The sequence below is a fragment of the Lytechinus pictus genome, chromosome 2 (assembly GCF_037042905.1).
Source record: "Lytechinus pictus isolate F3 Inbred chromosome 2, Lp3.0, whole genome shotgun sequence".
Lineage (NCBI taxonomy): Eukaryota > Metazoa > Echinodermata > Echinoidea > Temnopleuroida > Toxopneustidae > Lytechinus > Lytechinus pictus.
The window spans coordinates 28,883,528-28,905,639 of record NC_087246.1 but is presented as its reverse complement, the minus strand read 5'-3'; the positions used below and the strand labels follow the sequence as shown (position 1 = coordinate 28,905,639).

General features: G+C 36.2%; 2 protein-coding genes across 7 annotated transcripts in view; one reads left to right on the top strand and one right to left on the bottom strand.

Moving 5' to 3' along the window:
- The first annotated feature begins 1,902 nt into the window (after positions 1–1,902).
- Positions 1,903–17,379, top strand: LOC129254449 (pseudouridylate synthase RPUSD4, mitochondrial-like). Of its 4 annotated transcripts, XM_064114961.1 has the most exons (9): positions 1,903–1,940; positions 2,235–2,354; positions 9,548–9,963; positions 10,594–10,689; positions 11,523–11,567; positions 13,158–13,363; positions 13,970–14,207; positions 14,973–15,070; positions 15,979–17,379. In XM_064114961.1, the coding sequence occupies exons 3-9, from the start codon at positions 9,597–9,599 to the stop codon at positions 16,168–16,170; spliced, it is 1,242 nt and encodes a 413-aa protein (XP_063971031.1). In that variant the 5' UTR covers positions 1,903–1,940; positions 2,235–2,354; positions 9,548–9,596; the 3' UTR covers positions 16,171–17,379. The 4 variants fall into 4 exon arrangements, with proteins under 4 accessions (XP_063971031.1, XP_063971020.1, XP_063971026.1 ...); XM_064114950.1 differs by lacking the exons at positions 1,903–1,940; positions 2,235–2,354 and adding an exon at positions 2,577–2,920; XM_064114956.1 differs by lacking the exons at positions 1,903–1,940; positions 2,235–2,354 and adding an exon at positions 2,717–3,016.
- The window catches only part of LOC129254450 (LIM domain kinase 1-like), a 54,002-nt gene continuing 48,854 nt past the window's right edge, over positions 16,965–22,112 (bottom strand). For all 3 annotated transcript variants that reach the window (XM_064114933.1, XM_064114925.1, XM_054892916.2), the window contains one exon: positions 16,965–21,530. In XM_064114933.1, coding sequence (XP_063971003.1) covers positions 21,398–21,530 — 133 coding nt within the window. In that variant the 3' untranslated portion in view covers positions 16,965–21,397. The remainder of the gene's footprint in view (positions 21,531–22,112) is intronic.

Genomic DNA, 22,112 nt, shown 5'->3' with positions numbered 1-22,112 from the left:
GTTTATTCTTTTTAAAAACCTCCATTAATTGAAACTTGACTCGCCTCCTTTTAAATTTGTAGAACAGTTTATTCTTTAAAAAAAAAACCTCCATTGAAACTTGCCTCACCTTCTTTTAAATTGGCTTTGTAGTACAGTTTATTCTTTTTAAAAACCTCCATTGAAACTTGCCTCACCTCCTTTTAAATTGGCTTCACCATATAATACAGTTTATTCTTTTTAAAAACTTTTATTGAAACTTGCCTCGCCTCCTTTTAAATTTGTAGAACAGTTTATTCTTTTTAAAAACCTCCATTGTTGAAACTTGCCTCACCTCCTTTTAAATTGGCTTCACCATAATACAGTTTATTCTTTTAAAAAACCTCCATTAAAACTTGCCTCACCTCCTTTTAAATTGGCTTCACCATAATTTGTAGTACAGTTTATTATTTTTAAAAACCTCCATTGAAACTTGCCTCACCTCCTTTTAAATTGCATGGCTTCACCATATAATACAGTTTATTATTCTTTTTAAAAACTTCCATTGAAACTTGCCTCGCCTCCTTTTAAATTTGTAGTACAGTTTATTCTTTTTAAAAACCTCCATTGAAACTTGCCTCACCTCCTTTTAAATTGGCTTCACCATAATATTCAGGTAAGGTATATTCATTCTCTTTTTTAAACATCATTGTTCACTATAAGCTTAATCCCTCACCTAGATCAATTGGCTATATATAATACCTTTTATTCTACATTATTCTTCCCTTCAAAAAAAAAACCCATTGTACTCCTGCCTCCCCTGATCTGACATTTGCCTCTCAACGTACTGTACATAGTGTTATTATCTCTTTATATCGGAAACTTCGTTTTACCGAATTGCCATGCACTCTCTCCGACGCGGTTTGTAGTACAGCATGGAATACTACCAGCCGATGGTACACACACACACACGTTATTTGACAACTTGTCTCTGGAGCCAAAGTTCCTCGCATATAACTTTCTGCATGCCAGCTGTACTCAGTGTGTATTGAACACGCACGACCACGATCTAATGAATATTCATCGGCGAGAGTGACGTAATTTTACGAGTCTCCTTTCAAACTTGGTTCATAAGTGCCTACCCAAATTCAAACGGCAGGCCAACCAGAGGCAGAGGCAGAGTTGGAAAGGCAAATAAAGTCTAACAGATTTTTAAAAACTGTATTGATCATTTTTTAGCTTTAAATAACAAATTTAGTAAAAATAATTTTTTAATTGATAAAATTGGCAACATATATTTTTAAACTTAAAAATGTGAAATTCAACTGTATACAAATAATGCATGCAGCCGAGTGCGTTAGTGGAAATGCAGAGCACGCGAGGTTTCTTTAGATAGGAGTCGCACTGTGCACGAGCCGCTTGCGGCGAGTGCCCAGTGTGCTCCATCTGAAGAAACCGAGCTTTCTCTGCATTTACTTTTACGCACGACAGATCAAGTGCATTATTTGTTTTATAAAATAGCAACACAGAAACAATTTTTAAAAAAGTTACAGTCCAGTTTTGTTGGACTTCTACCGCACTGGTTTGCTCGAGCGTGCAATGTCAATTTTCGTTGCACACCTTTTGCACTACCGTGCAGTGCACAAAAAAAGTTGGATGTCATGTGACGCGTATTGACCAATCGCGATGCTTGAAATAATACAGCTATTTTATAAAGTGTCATATATGAATATATTACATAGGTTATGTAGATTCGAATCAGTGATAGGTCAATACGCCATCACGTGACCATAGCTGCGAGGATCGCATTTGGTATATTCTAGGTTTTGACGTCACCTCAGGGAATATAACTGCGTTGTATTGTCAATTGCAGCGTTATATTCACTAAGGTGACGTCACTCGCTGCTTACAAGTTGCGTAATCAGGTAGTTTGATGTACGCGCTAGTGTTAATGCGTCGATTGCATAAAGAACGCGCTTGATGTATTTTCAAAATATTTTCTATTATGACGTAGATGGATCAGAGCTGTAGCAAGAATTTCGGGTTGGAGCCAGATGATGAATGCAATCTCTGATGGCGAATCCACATAGACTATATAATATAACAGATATTGCCTGGTCTATCGTTTTAATAAATAACATTTCAACTTCCCTCCTAAGCTATATTTTCCCTCGGGAGAATATTTTCCCTCAGCGCTGCGCGCTTCGGGCAAAATATAATCCCTTGGGAAAAATATAACTCCGTCGGGGAGAGGAAATGTTATATTCAAACTCTAGGTAGGCAATATCTGTATAGAGCTTCATCATGGCAGCCCCCTTGCGCTTGCCCATGGACTACGGATCGGAAGGCCTAGTCTAGCCTAGATTCTACATGGAATTGAACGACTCAGAAACAGAGTAATTCCAGGTGGTACCGTATGGGTACTAGTATTCAACCCGGCATAATTCAAAGATTTTGACATATTCCCCAAAATATTTAGAAATAGGGAATTTATCTTAATTTCATACCTTTGTTATTTCCAGGGTAATCTGTTGTCGATATTTTCTTTGTCAATCTGTCGACTGTATGCGCGGAGGATCGAATTATGCGGCGATGGCCTTTTGCACTGAATGGTACTAGTATTCAACCTAGTGAGGATTGATAGCAAATCTCAAAAGGGTTTAGATTGCTAAATTAGATCTAGATCTATGCAAGTCTCTGGCTTTGATTAATTCCCTGTTTGGTCTCATCTCAAATGGTCTAGTCCATAGTCGGATGGGACAAGGGCAGATTGAGAGACAGGGCCATCTTTCATCGCTAGGTTGAATACTAGTACTAGTACCGACGGGTTGAATACTAGTACCAAAATCCGTCGCCGTATAATTCGATCGCCCGCGCACACAGCCAACTGGTTGAAGAAAAAAATAACGGAAAAAGAATAACCAGCATTTGCTCTTGGAAATAAGACGGGTCTGAAATTCAGGTAAATTCTATATTTCTATATATTTGAGGAAACTCTCCAAACGGGTTGAAAACTAGTGCCCATACGGTAGTTAATACATTGGAACACAACTTTCTGGTACGTTTGTGAGACTGAGAGTGAGAGTGATCAGTGATTAGACCTAGGCCTAATACAAGTTAACTGTTTTGACTCGACTCGCAATCGCGGCGTGCGGGCATGCCATGCGATCGTGGGACCGGTACGGTCGGCCGTACCGTCGGGGCAGAGCCAGAGCCAGAGGCAGAGTCTCGCCAGGCGCGAATATTTTTTTCCGTACATGGAAACGCTAAACTAGTATGGTATGATGGGGTGTCCAAACTTCGCGGACTTTTTAAAAATATTCATCAGGCTTAAATTTGTTCACAAAATATTCATAATTTATACAAAACCAATTCAAGAAATATATTACCACATTGACGTCAAGATCCTAAAATCATGGACGAAAATGTAAAGTAGGTCAAGGGGTTTCGCCGGTATCGCTATCTCAAAATTCTATTCCGATCGGCGAATGCGCGCTGTGCTGGAAAACCGTTCTGAAAAGTGTGACCTAACTTCGCGGACCAAAGTTTTTGTGGAGATTTAAACAAAAACTCAAGCTCAAAAAGTGAAATATTTATACCAGATTGACAGCAAAATGCTATAGAATCAGTTAGTACCACATTTAACTCACATTTTTGATGATTTCTGCTTGCAAAATGGTGATATCGTGATGCTTGTTGAGAATATCAGATTTCTTCAAAACGGGCGCCAACGGTGACAAATTTGCCGATCTTTTGTCAATATTTTCATGATTACTGAACTCATCCTAAAGAAACTTACACCAAAGGGTAATTTTAGGTCGCTTTTCACGTTGATGATGTCAGATTTTAAGGATATCGGCTAGTTTTTGAGATAATGACCGTCCGCGAAGTATGGACACGCGCGAAGTTTGGACTCACTGCCATACATTAATTATTCATAAGTTGAGCTAAAGATCTGAAGTGCGCAGGCGCATGGACTTTGCGATAGTTCTATAGCTTCATCAGACATCAATTTGTACATGAACGAATGGAAGAGCACTCTCTTGAGTCTTGTATTAAAAAGTTGTAAATAAATGAATGGTCTCCATCCCAATCATGCCAATCTCCCCGCTTTCTGAAGTTTCAATTTCTCTCTTCCCCTCTCTCTCTTACAGTCTCTCTCCCTTCCTCTCTCTCGCACTGAATGTCCTCGCCACCCCCTCCATCTAAATTTCTGTTCCTTATTTCTCTAGCCAAGTTCTTTTTTTTTTGCTCGATCTCCCCCTTGCATTAATTAGGCTATATCTGTATATCCCTCTCTATCTGTTTCTTTATGAAACATGACTGAATGGACTCGCATAAGCCATAATGTCCTTGCCACCCCCTCCTCCCTCTAAGTGTCTAACTTAGTTTCACCCCCCTCCTCCCTCTAGTTTCACCCCCCTCTTGCATTCTTATCTGTTTCTCTCAATCTCCCTCTTGCAATCTCACCCCTTCTATCCCACCTTGCCTGTTCCCTCCGGCATCCACCCACCCTCGCCCCCCCCCCCGCTCAAATTTGTCGATCTACTCTTTACTAAATTGATAACAGCTAAATATTCGCACAGCTGAAGTTTTCCTCAACTGTCGAGAAAAACACAGGCAACTTTCTTATGCACTCTGATTCTCATTTTCCATTGCTATATTGGTTTACACAATCACGTTGTTCGATTTTTTTTATATTTGATAAAAAGGTTCTTGTGCAAATCTAAACCTAAACAATTCACATAATATTATACGCTATACTTGCATGCAGTTTAAGTCGTGTAATCTTCCAGGTATGAAGCTCTTTTCGTTCATTTTGCTTTTACAAGATGTAGTTTAATAATTTGTCAACCCTAGCTCCAAGTGCTACCATGAGATTTTTTCTTTTTATTGAAAATTATAAGTTGTCTTCGTGATTTTTATTTTGTCTGTTTGAAAACTTACAATATGTTTTTCTAGGCCTATTTTCTTTTGTTGTATCGTTCTATTTTGTTGTTGTCCTTCGCTTTTTGTATTTGTGGACATGTAACAGGGCCCTCTGAGTGAACAGTCTGCAGGCTATATATCCTGCATAAACAGGACTTGATGATAACAATAATGATAATAATGATAATAATAATAATGACACTACTACTACTATAGTAGTAGTAGTAGTAGTGTTATTTATTATTATTATTAGTAGGTAGTAGTTACTACTACTACTAATAATAATAATAATGATAACAACATTAATAATATTAATAATAACAATTAAGAAGAAGAATATGGATGATAGCCCCCCCCCAAAAAAAAAAAAATAATAATAATAGTGCACTACTAATAAAATTGTTACTAAATGTAATGTAGGGATGTATTTTCATTCTTGTGGGCATGTGGAAGGGGGGGGGGTTGTTTCACATGTAGGCCCCCTACTGACTATCTCCTGACCAATTGAAGAAATTATTGTTCCAAGTGGAGGCACCAGGATTTTCAAATAGGGGGGGGGGGGGGCAAATGCGGACATGATATTCCTTTTTTGCCTATTTCACATAATCGCGAGCGCGAAGCACGAGCTAACATTTCAGTATTATAGGCGCTACTGACTGGGAAATGGACTTGTTAAGAACTGTAAAGATGATACATGTACCTCTCCAATATATAATGCGAGTGCAAAGTGTAGCTAAAAAACCATCCTGATGTGATTACTTGACGCTATTTAAGCACTTTTTTGTAAAATGATGAACAGGATGGGTATTTCACTATACAATGGATGCGAGCGCGTAGCTGAAAAAGTTTGACATTCAGCAATTTGTTTTTAATATTATGAACATGCATGCAGGATGCGTATATCTTGCTTAAACAAATAATGAAAACTCGAATCTCAAGAAGAATTTGTGCAAATCGACTTGAAAACTGGATTTTAAAGTCCCATGTTATCCTATTGAGCGCATTCATTCATCTCAATCGACAGCCACTTTGAATTTACATATAAAGATTTGTTGGGAGCTAACAGTGGCATGATGAAGGGTAAAAAATGTTGCTTTGGAGCACTTTATAGCTTGAGTAGGATGTTTATTGTAGCATTTACTTCATTTCTTTCTTCAGTTTTCATAATTTTATGGGGGAGGGGCAACGATCTTGACTTGGTGCTGCCACTGATTGTTGTTCTACTGATAAAGTGGTTGGTTATATCCAAGAGCTATACCAAAATCACCAAAGTTTAAGAACAGGGACAGATATAGCCTGCCCTTTCTAAAGGATACACCTACATGTAGTAAGCCTACTTTAATAAAACTAAAACAAAATCAACTTTAAAAAACACCCCCCCCCCAAAAAAAAAAAAAAAAAATCATATCGGCTTTACAGTGGGTCTATTATGATAGACCTGTTTCATATTACGCAATATAATAATGTCCAATATATCTTTAATCATAAAAAGTCGCAAGTTCATTATCATTTGGGGGTAACTATTCAGAAAACTTTTAATTCCTCACTCGGTCTTTGACAAAAAGTAACTTTACACTTTTCATCATTTTTAATATCGATATGGTCAGATGATGATTGCAAGCCTTGCCATTTTTTAGGATATTATATCTTCATGAATTCTATCTGGCAAATAGCTCTGAAATGTTTGTATGCAATATCTTAAGCATTCACTTTGTGCAATGGATGTTTTTGCAATAATTTATACAAAGTATGTATATATTGTTATTTCATGTTAACAGGACCATGCTGAAAAACAGTCATTTTGAGCTTGTTATCCTGTATAAAGATATTTTTTTAAATAAAAATAAATGATTAAATTCTGATTGTTTTTTATTCTTATTTTGGTCCAACAAATTACAGGCATCTATTAGACAAAATAAGACAGATTATCAAGTTTCATTAACTGATAGGTTCTGAGATAACGCCCTAGCGATTTTGTCTCTCCTGTCTAGCTCATGTTTTGTCTTTCCTCTCTCACCATACACACTTAAAATGTTGGGCAACATACTGTCCACTGTGTTCGGTAATAAAAAATATATATTCTGGGCAATTATTATATCCAACTGAACAAATTTATTACCCAATTTGGACAGATTTTAACCAATAGGTTGGTTAAAAGTTGGAAATTTTTGCCCAACTATTTTTAGAGTGTAGACATATTTCTGTATACAGCACCATTCAGACAATCATTCGCTTGTACTCATCATACAGTATAATTTGTAAAACATTAACTATTAAGTGACCTCGGTAAGCCCCCACAAAATGATTTATATGTGTCTACAAGGAATATTCGACTTTGAAATGTGACGTAGGGGTTCGGGGAAAGTATAACTAAATCATAAATCACTCTAACTGAAATTACTAGCTTGAAGCTCGGATTTCATGAATCCTGATCAACATATAAATTCAACATTAATTCTTTATTTCCAAAGGTATAGGCATCAATGCATTTCTAAAAGTTCAAGTAGGCCTAATCAATGGAGAGAGGGGAGAGAGACAGAGCAACAGAGAGGGAGAAATTGGCTGACATGTTCAGTAAGGAACAGAGATTTAGATGGGGGGGGGGTGCGAGAACATTATGCGAGTCAATTCATTCATGATTCATAAAGCAGAGAGAGTGTGCTAATAAAGAGAGAGGAAGGGAGAGAGATTGCAAGAGATAGGGGAAGAGAAAAATCGAAACTTCAGAAAGCGGGGAGATTGGGATGGAGAAAAATAATTTATTTTATTTTATTTATTTTTACACTTTTCCAGCCTGTGAATCCAGGTTTCCAAAATTGGTTAATGAAAAAGCGGAAAATTGAAGGTTTCTTACCAGACCGATCTCGTGTAGATCCCATGATCCGTTTGTCAACAAAGCAAATGCAATAGGTCTCACCCTTGAACCGCTTCGTTATGACGTAGCAATGTTACAAAATGCCGTTTTGAAGAACAATTTTTAGATAAAAATTATTATTTAACAAATACTAAAATTTTAATACGTGATTATTATTTATATTACTAAGAAATACCTCCATGATTTACTTCTATAGAAAAAAAAGGAATATCCCAGAGGTACCTATCTCAACGTCTAGCTGCATGTGATTTTGAGTCATGAAATGAATTATAATTGCATTTTGAAAGCAACTTAATGCTCTCGTCTTCATGGTTTCAGTACGTTTGATAGGGTGGGCAATGGCACCAGATTTGTGCTGTAGACATGTGTAAAAAAAGTCAATGGGTGAATTTGCCTCAAATTTTCATTCTATACTTTGAGTGCACAATGTAGTGAAATGTAGCAACATCTTCACATTTTCTGGTAGCCAAGTTGATTATCTATCAATGTGACATGTTTCCATGGCAGCTCACAGAGGCTCAAACAGTCTAGGTCAGCATAAAGACTTAAAATGCCAATTTTCAGCCACTAGCCCACACAGTATAGTCTATGGGGATGGGCCAAAATGCTGTATGCATTTCCAGACACATTTTATGGAGCATTTAAGCCCTTTTTTCACTATTTAGGAAATTTTATGGTAAGTTTTGAGCAGTGTTTTTGACAATAATGCTAATAAAGAATATATTAAGGTAATGCTTTTTAGTAGAAATGCCATTTCGTTTTTTCGTTGTCCTACCTACCTATGATGCATATTTTGCATCTGCTATGCAATTTTAAAATGGTTTTGCTTTTTGAAAATCAGGCAGTTTTGTGGCTAAGGCGGCGTCTCATCTAGCCTTTCTGCAGACAGTATCAATATCAAGAAATATAGTTAGGAAGCCTTTCTTGAAACAGTTTTGGTAAGATTGGAGCTAACTGCATGGTTGTAGATATGACTAACTTCTTGTTAGTTTCCAGAAACGGGGCCCCTGGATTTTGTCAGTTTCAAAATTGGTTAAAAACCAGTACCTATTTTTTCCTGTTAAAGGACGAGTCTACCCCCAAAAAGTTTATTCGAATAAAAAGAGAAAAACGCAACAAGCATAACACTGAAAATTTCATTAAAATCGGATGTAAAATAAGAAAGTTATGACATTTTAAAATTTTGCTTAATTTCACTTAACAGTTATATGCACATCCTGGTCAGTATGCAAATGAGGAGACTGATGATGTCATCCACTTACTATTTCTTTTGTATTTTATTATATGAAATATGAAATATTCAAATTTTCTCCTCATTGTCAAGTGAAACAATGATTAATTCCTCCCTGAATTTGTGGAACTAGCATTGTTTAATACTGTTCAGTCAAGTTGGTCCTTATTGTCAAATATGTAGAAAATGAAATATTGTATAATTAAAACAATAAAAAACAAAAAGAAATAAGTGAGTGAAGGACATCGACTGTCTCATGTCACTGAATTGTGCATATCACTGTTTTATGAAAAATAAGCGAAACTTTAAAATGTCATAACTTTCTTATTTTACATCCGATTTTGATGAAATTTTCAGCGTTATGCTAGTCTGATTTTTCTCTATCTATCTTTTGTAGGGTGGACTTGACCTTTAGATATTCATTGCTGATTTGAAACATCACTTTAACAATCGCAAGTATCACCGCGGCTGTGGCCACGCATACTTGCAATCGCGATGTAGTTTAAAATTGTTTAGTATGAATGTTCACCCTGGATCTGTTTTCTTTATTGCAGAACTTTCATAACTTCTCTTTAGCATCAGGCTGCAAAGGCTCAATCCAGAATGAACTTCAGTAGAATGTTAGATGTTTTCGGCAGGGTGTTCTCCTTGACTCGTGCTACATGTAACAGCTTTCAGGAAGTCATCATATTGTCACCTGCAAAAAGACGCCTTTATGGAACGACTGTAAAACCACCTCAAGAGCCTTCAAACCAAGCAGACAGTGTTGCTTCTGGCCAGAGAGATGTTTTTGTTGATGGTGATGCTAAAGAAAAGAGAACGTTGAGACGTAAATTGGAAAAGTTGGCTCTATCCCCCGATGCAGATCTGAGTCAATCTAGTGTCGTTGCTGCTAGGATAAGGAAACAGCTTAAGGCAAGCATAAAGGCACAGAAACCAGTGAAAGAGAAGGAAGACATTCTGAAGAATAGTAAGATCATGTATAATCCCGGCTTTGTATTAATGCATGCTCATACCCAGGGGAAGCGGTTCTTTTTCATGATGGGGGGGGGGATAGCAAACATGGAGGTCTGTGTTACTAATTCCCCTCCATTGTGTAGGGGAACATAGCGACTTCACATGAAAACATGCAACTGAAACCAATGAAACTCAACAGTTTAACGTCTGCTGGTTTGGAAAATTGCCAGTTAGAATATTTTGATTTTCCAAAGTTCTGATAGTCTTAATTGTGACTGTTTGTACTGTCACCTGTATAGTGCTTACTGCGTCTACATGTAGGCAAAGCAACAACTTTTGTTTGCAGTAACCCCAGTGAAATCTGTTGACTTTCATTTGTTTATTCAATAATAAAAAGATGAGTATATACAGGTAGTACTTTTTTACAAAAGGTTAATTAATATAAAGGGCACAGCCTTGATGGCCCTTGATCTTCAATTTATGTACATCTTGCCTGTGGAAGAAAATTTTTTGACATACTAACTGACCCAATTGTTTCTTGTGTTTTGGCAAACAGGTATTTTTTGGTGCTGTTATGAGAATTGAATACACATGTGATTTAGAATTTGATGTGTTAATAACATAATGATTTTCATATTTGCAGAGAGACGTGACTTGAGATACCAGACGCGTGACCTCAGCAGACTGAGTGTCAATGTGGTTGCAGAGATATTGAGAGATAGAGTCATCTTTGAAAAAGGTAAGACATGGAGAGTGAGATAAAGGCAGAGACAGACATGAAGACAGAGATAGAGACAGAATGAGGAAGATAGTGAGAGAGGGGGGGGGGGAGAGAGAGAAGGGTGAGACAGAGAGAGACAGAAGAAAACGGAGACAGAAAGAGAGAGACACAGAGAAAGAGACAGAGAGCGAGAGACACAGACAGATGGAGCAACAGAGAGAGGGTGAGAGAGAGAGAGGGGGGTAAGATACATGTATGAATCATTTAAGGAAGAGCAAGAGAGAGATGAATTAAGTTTGAATTTCGTCATTGATTAATTTGTTAGGGTATCCATTAATTTTTTTTTTCAGAATGGAAAAGGATATTAAAGACAATTCAGTTGTAGGATTCTTTTTTCCTCATTTGAAAATTACAATTAAAATAAATTATAGGGTTTTGAATTCAATTCAATTCAAATTTTATTTCTACAAATTGAGTAAATGAATACAAACATCAAAATACATACTGGTATATAAACAGTCACGATATATTACACTTGTATTAGAGTGTTATTTGTTCAAGATCCTCTGTATTCAGAAAACCTCTCAGTAAAGATTACCGGTAACCATTCCTCACAGAATATTATGATGTAGTTTCACTCCTGCGTAAACATTTGATATGATATTCATCCAACCTTGAATTTTTGTACATTGAAGATTTGACGTCCAGTTGAGCAGAATGCTTGGCGATCCTCAGACTGGGTAGGGTCAAGATTCCAGTGACCACTGCCCAAAGCAAGGCAATGCAATTAAATTTTCTCTTTTCAGTATTTGTTTATGTTTGTTTTGTATTTGTTTTATTTTCCATTTCAGATGATATCATTGCATTGGACAAACCTTATGGGCTACCTGTACATGGTAAGAGAATATGCGACTGCTAGAAATCACATATAATCTTCATATCTCGTTATTGTTGGATTTTTGGTGTGCAAGATTTGCCTGTGCAATATTAAAGCATATCGCACAAAGCCCCGAAATCTGACAAATTCTCCATAGACTTTTGTACAAATCTTGCTGCACAATATTGTGTCCCATTGTATGGTCAAAATAATGCACAGTAATTGTGAGTGTATTTTGGGGGATGTACAGTGCGTCCCAGAAAACACGAAACCGAGATTAAGCGATGATTTATCATAACTTAATCACAAATACAATAGACAAATGACCTACCATTGTAAAGCTTAGAATCTCCTCTTTCATCTGAAATTACTTAGATTATTCCCCATTCACGCATGAGTGAGCAAAAACAATTTGAAGAGGGGAAACCAAAAAGTCATTTGGCGGGCTATATCTGGGTTTCAAAAAGAAAACCACAGTTTTAAAAAGTTCAATATTTGTTCTTTAATTTGGTACCTCAATTACAGAAAATGGTCAAGAAATAACAAAGTTCTGGTTTTTTGAAATAAGGCTTGAATTTCAATAATTTCATAAAATTAAGAGGTTCTGCAGGCTAGCGTTGAAACTCACTTGACACTCCGTTTTGTTGACGATCAGCCATGCATTAAGTCTTTTGTTAACCATGCGATAGCTTCTGTGGGAAACCGTTGAAAACTTGTTTATTTAATGAAATTACGGAAATACAAGCATTGTTTCGAGGGAACATAACTTTTTTACTTCTTGACTATTTTTTGTGATTAAGGTATCAAATGAAAGAGCAGATATTGAACTTTTTAGGCATGTGATTTTCTTTTTGAAATTCAGATACCCCCCCGCCAAATGAGGTTTTGGTATCCTTTCTTCAAATTGTTTTTGCTCACTCATGCGTGAATGGGGAATAATCTAAGTAATATCAGATGAAAGAGGAGATTCTAAGCTTTACATTGGTAGGTCATTTGTCTATTGTATTTGTGATTAAGTTATGATAAATCATCGCTTAATCTTGGTTTCGTTTTTTCTGGGACGCACTGTATAGCACTTGAGGGTTTTCACCATGTGCAACAAGCTCAAGATACTCGCCAAATTCTTTTACGTAATATTGTGAATACCTCAGTTACCTGCATTACCACTGACATCACAAAGTCAAATCTGTGCATTATTTGTCTCATAAAATGGACAGACAGTATGAATTGTAGTGGGAAATCTGTTAAAATCTCTCTAAATTCCCTAGATCTTTTTTTTATTATGACATCACAAGTGTAGCCAGTATGATGCATTTGTACATGCTTCGTGAGTCCGTGCATTGAAATCCTTGCCATAGTCTTCTCTTTGACAGAATGGGCAGATCATGGCATCTTTGTCTTCACGTACCAGATATGCATTGATGTACCCAAAATGCACGGTTCATAGGTCGGGTATAAAATTGTTACTTTACATCAATTATTTATAAGTCAATATATTTTCCCCTTTCGAGAGGAGTTCAATTTGAGTGGGTAGACTGTCTGTCTCCGATGTTAGTGTTGCTTTGCTTTGGTAGTTATTTTTATTTTCTTTGTAATGATCATGGTACAGGAGGGCCTGGGATGAAACACAGCATTGATAGTCTTCTACCCAAGCTGTCTAATTTACTCAACAAAAAAGGGACTTCTGAAGAGCTTCATCTGATACACAGGCTGGATAAGGAGACTACTGGTGTGATTCTGCTAGCAAGGACTGAAAGAACCGCAAGGGTACTCCATGAGATGTTCAGAAAACGACAGATTATCAAACAATATTTGGTGAGTGGACACATTAAGAATGGGATGTTTAAGAAGATCTTTGCAAAGTGGTTAAACTATATTTCTTCAAAAGCATCTATGAAAGCATTTTTCATATGTCTTGCTTGTGTCTTTCAAAGTCTGTTTTAGCCGAAAATTACCATAAGAACAGTGAGACCCCCAGTCTTCCCAGATCAATGAAAGTTGTGAGGTCTTACAGCTTGTCAGGCAATAAAAATTGATGAAATCCTATCCAGACAAATAACAGTTGCAATTACTCTATTTGCAGTAACTTTACTAGAAGAAAAATCTCTCTTGTGTCTCTCTTCTTTCTCGTGTTCCATCTCTTGCTCTCCTCTCTTTCCATCTCTATCCCTCTTTTGTTTATTTATTAATTTGTTTATTTATTTATCTATCTGTCTATCTATCTATCTATCTGTCTGTCTGTCTGTGTGTGTCTCTCTCTCTGTCCGTCCATCCATCCATCCATTTGTTGATATATTTATTTCTGATCTTTTGTCAGGTTAGCCCCTTCACTAATAAGTATTGGTCTTCCATGGGGGCCTGAATAATAATAAACATATTTACACCAAAATGCACTCTCTTTCTCTGTATTTGATTTCATAGGTTATCACAGTCGGAATACCTAGCCCCAAGGAAGGCATCCTTGACATGCCAATGATGGAGAAAGAGATTGACGGCAAGCACAGGATGGTGATCAGACCAGACATGGCTGATCTTTACCCTGACAGTGTTGGGGTTAGATCAGGGAGAAGAAACAGAGATAGTCAGGAAGCTTTAACTAGATACAAGGTGTTGAATGAACGAGGCAACTGTGCCCTGGTTCAGTTGGAACCTGAGACAGGTGAGTGGTATGAAATGATGATTATAAGAATGATAGCACTACTACTACTACTAAAAATTATAATAGTTAATATTTAGATCTTATAAAGTGCTCATATTTGTGAGACATGATATTTACTAAATAGTCGAATTTTTCAATTTTGCAGCAGATTTCATGATTATTTTGTCTACGAATCACTTCATGAATTTATCATTTCAACCCAGCACTAAAGGGCAGTTTGTAACTTTGCCTTGGGTTGAGAATCATAATGTATTTGATTTATCTGCTAATTCAATCATGATTTCAATTAATTAAGGTCATACAGGAATGGCCCAAGTTTTGTAACTCAACTTAGCCAAGCAGTCAGTTATTCATTAAGATATCTAACAACAGTAGCACTGTACCTTTAAGAATTTTTCAGACGAGTGTAGTCTCTGTATATCCTATGCTGCTGCACTGGGCCAGCCGCGCAGTCTGCCAACTGGGTGTTCTTGGGCACAGTGTATTAGCAAACCTTTAATATTTGCTGCCTTTTAAATAATAAAATTTCATCTAAAAAGTTCAGGTAATGTTTATTATACATTAGGGAGAGATCGATACCTGTCATTTAATCAGAATAATTTTTTTCATCAAAGTTAATGCATTACTTTAAAATCACTCTAACAGCATGACTTGTATAGTACTGCTATGCAAATCTTACTGATTCAATATATTTTCCTAATTTGTTCTCTAACTTTTTTTAAAGAATTTTAACAAACTTTTATTGTTGTGATTTTCTTTTCACAGGTGTAAAGCATCAGATAAGAGTTCACCTAGCTCAAGGGTTAGGTTGCCCTATCCTTGGTGATCACAAGTATTCTCATCATGATAGATTAGCTCCTCAGGTAAGCCCATCCTCTAATATGTGTTTAGCTAGATACATCATGATAGTCACAAAGTAATGAACAAAAGCGGCCCCCGATAAGAACCTTGTTGCACACCTTGAGGTATTCACATCATAACAGATTGGCCTCCCAGGTAAACTCTTGAACAGTTATTCAGAAAAGGCTTTAAAAATGATCAAACTAAAATAACATTTCAAGCAGCTAAGTCACAGAAAACTTCAGTATCAAACATAACAATATCGCATATTTCGGTATGTGATCATCGATAGCTTTAATAAAGATGGCAATATATTGTAAACAATATCAAGGAGTGTTCACAAACCACATTTTTATCAGCTCAGTGAAACAGACGTGGAGATGGGGGGGGGTACAAAATATATGTTAGAGATTACATTTTTCTGACCATTTCCCTTGGACACTGGTGAGATGAATTGGGGTGATGTGGATGTCTAGGTTTTATAACATTTCCAAAGTAGATTTCTGGTCTGAAATATCCATCGATATCGGTAATCTAGGTGTAGCTCGTTGTGTACTGCTGCACGCACGGCCTTGAAGCAAATTGGGCCATACCAATGCATCAGAAACATCACGCACACGTAATAGAAGAAGTGTTGAACTTTGTGTACGCTTAATCTTTTGACCTTTTTGGAGTACTCTCTTTGCCTCAACAGAGCGTGTTCTAGCTCTATCCACCTATTGATATCGATGATAATCTCTTTTTACAATGTCATGAGAGGGGATTGTATTATGGACCCCTCATCCTCCCTTCATTGAAATTTCAAATCAATGTCACAATATTTTCATTTTGTTTAGCCCAAGTTAAAAACACGTGTGCCTTCAGCATAATGTCAACTATTTCTATTGCTTTGATTTATTATCCCTCCTCTTTTTTTTTTCTTTCTACTTAGAAACTGACCCCGGGTATACTACAATCATTAGGAATCAGCCAGCCTAAAGCTAGGACGGTACCAATGCACCTTCATGCCAGACAGCTTGTCATACCGGAGATCTTTGATAAACATAACTACTTTATATCAACCAGAGTCCCTTGGTTCTTCAGGGAAAATATGAAGAGATTAAAACTCAAGTACGATACATGAAAGAGGGGGGGGGGGGATATTGGCAGGATGTTATAGTGCTCGGATTATTTTTAAATCGTTGACGGGCATTATCGTGAAATAAGTCACCAGTCCATTCACTTCCGTTCATTTCGTCAGTGCTGGTGGCATCTTTCTAGTCCCATTGACTTTGTACACAGCAATGGCACAGAAACCGACACCCAAGAGAAGAGAGGTGACAAATTATAAGGCCCACTGACATATGAAATCAAACTCATTCATGGCCCTGATATAATCATTTTAATCCATGTTGACTCTCAGGCAGACACTGGGATGAATGCATTGAAGAATTTGGGCGACCCACTTTATGAAAATGGATTGATACTGACAATGTCATAGCCGAATTTTACGTGTCTAATGCCAAAACCCTGCAGCATGATTTCCTTTGTGCAGGCTGTATTTCCATGCATTTAGCCATGCTAGTAAGCTGTGACAGCACTGGTTGTGTTGATCCAGGGCCTTTTCATATACTGGCATTCATCGTCTTTCTTGCTGTCGGTTTATTTCAAGAAATGAAGTGGGGATGATTTTTTAAGCTGAACCATTGTTTTTTTTTGTGCCAATAGGGTGGGTTACTTGCACAAATACCCATTCATGAAGGGCCACTATTATTGTGAAAATGCCCATATAATTAGATATGTATACAGGAGGTACTGTAATATTATGGGTTCCAATTATCAGAAGTCCTCTTATATCAGCATTCAAACATCCTTTTAATCGCTTTCATTCACTTATCATTTTATGTAAAATAAAATAGTAAAAAACCTACACAAGTATACTGGATGATAATTCATTTCATAAGAGAATTGAATTTATTGAAATTGTGCATGGTACATAATTCCACACAACAAAGTGCTTTAAAAGAAAGACAACATCTGGAATTTCAACAGTATAAGGGGCATTTCATTTGATCCTCGTAGCTCAACTGTACAGAAAAAGACCACACTGATGACACATTAATACAAATTTCAACAGGCAGACCTTAACCCTTACTAAACTGGGGGGGGGGGGTTCAATTTGACAAATTTCGTCACTGCACCGCCGCGCAAAATATTTTGACAGCGTCGCTCGCTGACTTTTTACTTTCAAGTCTTGCGCATTTTTTAGACCAAATTTGCGACGCCCAGTTTAGCGGTTCTGAAATTGCGCAACATTTTGTAAGTGCATGTCAGACCCGAAATTGCTCAAAAACGTGATTCCGTGTACAAAGTCAATGCAAATTGTGTTTTTGAACAAAAAATCATAAATGTATGGTTATTTTTACTTTTGTTGGTTTAAATGGATTCATTTTATGCTATTTATGATCGCAAAAGTGTCCCCGACAAAGTTCATCGCAAAACAAAGAAATACATAAGAAATTAAAAAACATTAAAATACATGAGAAATTAATTATATTTTTGCAATTTTTTGGTAGGTATTTGTTAGAAATGTAATAATTGATAAACCCACCAAAAATTAGCATTCCACTATCTATATAAATTGAGTTAAAGGCAAAAATATACACCCAAAAAAAAAATCAAATTTAGGGCAAATTTCATACGCTCATTTGCAAAAAATATAAACAATTAATTTTTTGAAAATTTTACCATACAGTCTTGTAGTTTACATCCGGCTTTACATGCGTGCAAATTTTCGCGGCAATAGCGCAATCAGCGGCTGAGGGGGGGTCAATTTGACCCCCCCCCCAGTATATTCTGGTCCGAAATAGCCCAGTTTAGATAGGGTTAAAGGTTTATTAGGACTTTTTTTACTTGTTTCAACAAAGCACAAGCGTCTGTCAGTAGGTCAGTCCACGAGTGTCACACTGATGCTACTTTCTGCAGACTGGTATGCTGATAAAACAGAAAATCAGTGTCAGAGACTTTGACAATTAACTAAATTTCTTACAAATTTTATATACCGATATTAAATATTTCAATCTACCAAGTGAGGTTATAAATATGAGATTACTGTACCCTGCAATATTTCTCAATTTTCTGACAGGAAGTCATTGGCCAATAAGTAGATGGGCCAGATGCATTATTTGATTCTATGCTCCTTGTCCCAGGACGGCACTAAAACACCAGCAGAGTAATGACAAGTTGCAAACAAAAAGAGCTAAAATAGCCGTGGCCATACATAATGCAACAATATTATAATATGAAGGCCTGAGAAAGTCAAGCAAGAAAATTGAGATATTCTACTCGGCAATCCTTTTTCCAAAAGTTAATTACCGTTACACTGTAGATATAAAGAAGATTGTGCCTGAAAGAGATTTTACATAATCTGGGAATGTTTCATGCAGATATGAATTAACAGGTATGACTAAAAACTGCACTTAAATTCCTAGTCGCATGATAATGTGTCACTATATTGACCAGAAGCACAAGGGACGTGTATGATGTATCCATCCATGAGATTACGTATTAAATAACATGTGGGCATCGGCTCCCAATCATGCGTTGAAGTCAAACTTTGTGAAACACCACCCAGATGAAGCAAGCATACATAAAGTCGCCATCCCAACATTCCTATGTATTGTAGATAAATGAGATTTATTTTCCACTATTCTTTCTCAGTATCATAATAGGTCTTTCCCTTCAATAAAGCATACCATAACATGCTATAAAGTAGGCTGAACAGACAGAATTTGCTACTGAGATATAGGATAGATTTAGAATGACATGAATAATGGACATACTGTATCAATATTTTTGGTACAGGCTGCAAATGGTCCAGAAATATTACAGCATGACAGTTCCACATATCCTCTATCCGGTGAATGATCAGAAAACTGGCAAAACAACGGTTACTGTTGAACAAATAATTGCAATTTCAGTTTCGAAACATCCTTAAAAACACAAATTCACATGCAAAACTGGCTGCAACAAAATAATAACAACATGGAGTATTTTGACCAAAAAAAATGCTTATGAGTTGATTATGCTCTGAAAATTCATTTTCAAGGGAAAAGAAATCAAAATGAAACATAATTGACAATTGCACATAAGGAATGTATTCCTGATAACAGATAAATTGGCACGTGAAATAAACATACTAGCTTTTGATTTTTCTCTAACTTATTTTTGTGCAAAGCAGCAGCTAAATATACTCTCACAAATCACTTTACTTAACAAGACAGTTTAAATATATTCATTCTATGAAAGCATTTAGATAACTTGAACATTAAACCAATAAAGTTAAAGTGTATAACCTAAATAAAGATATCTATTAAGATTTTCATTGAAAGACTGCAATTAAAAATTCTATCAGAAGCATAAACCATAAATCTCATTTTTGACATTGCACAATAAATAAAATGAAATTCTATAGAAAAAAATTCAGCTGTTATAGTGATGCATGAAAAACACACACACACTGTTTGTAGGAAACATGGAAAATCTTAAAAAGACAAACATATGTTTGTAAAAATTTGGCAAATTTTGGCCCCATCAGTAGTTTATAGTAAATTTCTGTATCACTTTACAATTATTATATTCATTTGGCAAGTAGTGTGGTCATATAAACTATAAGTAAATGCTATGTATTAAAAACTCTTGTACCATGTACTTATTCTTCAGTTTGAATATATGGATAGCCAATTGTGACACAAAACCTTTTAAAGTTGACTTCAAAATCTCTTACTTTTCCTATTTCTGCAGGCTTCTGGAGTCTAGCACTGACTCGTCGTAGATGGGGTAGTATCCGCTGCGCGGCAGTCCAAGAGAATGGGACATTCCATGGAACAGAGACGCTGAACAATAAAAGTTATCTCCTGCGTACATTCCCATTCTCACGGACTACTTCCCAGCTGATACTACCCCCTCTATGGCAAGTCAGCACTAGTCTGATGAAGCGTGCAGAAACAAGGTAAAAACTAATTTGATTGTGAAAAGATGAAAATTTGTTTTATGAGTGTAGTGGCCATTCTTCAACTGTTATACTTTGTGAAATTACATTTAGATTTATTAGGCATCTAGCACCTTCTCTCAATAATGATTTCTTTTTTCTTTTAACTCTTTGAGCAAGTACTTCTCTTGCATATAGTGATCTAAATAAAATTTCATGTAAAGTTGCAAAATTTATCCACTGAAACACACTTATTTCATATCCTTCATATTAAACTGTTTTAGGGCATACATATTCATATAGGACTTACCAAAACTCACGGCTTTATCAGCATACATGTGATCGTGGACGATCATGACTATTCAACTTTTTTTTTCAAGAGCAAGGTCAGAAGTGGTTATCCTACATTGTGCACTCGTTTTACTGAATACCTGCAGAGATTCCTGAATATTACTGGAGCTGGGCTAAGCTAAAAAAACCCACCACATTTGGCAACTTTTGTATCCCCTTTATTAAGTGGATGGAAATATACACATAAATATAATGTATCAAAATTTATGATTCTAATGTTTCCAAATCTAGTTGGAAGTAGTACTTCTGTGTTCAAGATGATTAATTAATCTTAAACCATGCTAGTGCTTTGTAAAAAAAAGCTTATGACAACATATTCCATACAAATTTCAAGATATTTTCTACAAGAATGGTATAAAAATAAATATCCCGAATTCGCATCTCATTTTAATAACCCTGCTCAATGGACAAAAATATTGCACCATTATACTGGAAACGTTGCACCCTCCTTATAGAGAGTTATTTTACAAATTACCTTGTTATAATACCATAAAGTGTAAAAAAAAAGAAAGAAATATTTATATATAACTGGGAGCAGCAAAATAGTCTTAACAAATACTTATTATTTCTCAAAGAGCTGTATTCATTTGAGGTTCTATCACATATTCTATTTCCATAATTTAGAATAGTCATTTCAAAGTTTAAGTCAATCTTACCTATTTTGCCTTGCTCTCAGAATTGGATTGAAGATGCAGAAATCTTCCAGTGATATCTATTGTTATTGATCAGCTTTCTACCGATGACAATGATATCATGCATAATGCAGTGATTATACTATCTATGCATACTGTTCAATTCATCATCTGACACTTGAAACAAGCAAAATAAATAACAGAAATTTTAACCAACTGTTTTCCAGATAATGGAAAAAATGTAAGATAATGACCAAATGTTTGAGGCAGCAGCAAGTAAAGGCTGGATAAAAGAGAACTTCTGGAACTTGTTCAAAATGTCTTCCTCCACATACAGTGACATTATTGTCCTTGATCACAGACTGGTAACCATTCACTTCTTATGTCTGGCTTCTTGTTCAGGTGTTTGATGCCGACTCTATACCAGGAGGTGAAATATGATAACTTTCTTGATCTTTGGCACGGGGTGAAAGTCTCTCAAAGTGAAGAGAATAGGATGTCAGTCTCTGCTCCAACTCATCAAATGAAGGCCTAACAAAAATAAACAAACCAAAAAAAAACCATTGATTACATACATGCACCTGTAGACCAATAAGCAAGTAATCACCATTGGTAGAGGTGATTGGCAAACTATCACTTACGAGGCAAGCTGGATGTAGCTATCTTTCCAAAGCAAAGCTGAGGAAAGATAGCGAGTATATCCAGCTTGCCGAGCAATTCATAACATGTGATGACCCTATAGGCTGAAAAGATCCGCGAAACACAAAAATTCCATCACTGCGATTGATGGGAAACTACCCTTTATCACGTGACGGACTTCTGACCAATCGAATAGCAAGATTCTTAGTATGCGGAATATAATGCTGTATATTATTTATAGGGGCTCATTTATTAATGTTTGACAAAATCATGATTATATTACTACCTACCATTGCTATTATACATGTACATCAAGTTGTATGTCTGAAACCATATCAAAATTGTTATCCAAGCTTTGCAACTTATGGATTCAAACATTTATGTAATTAACAATAAGCAAATTTATCACAATTGTAACAAAATAAAAAGTTATGAAGATTGCTGACAGAATCATAAATGCATATATTAACCCTC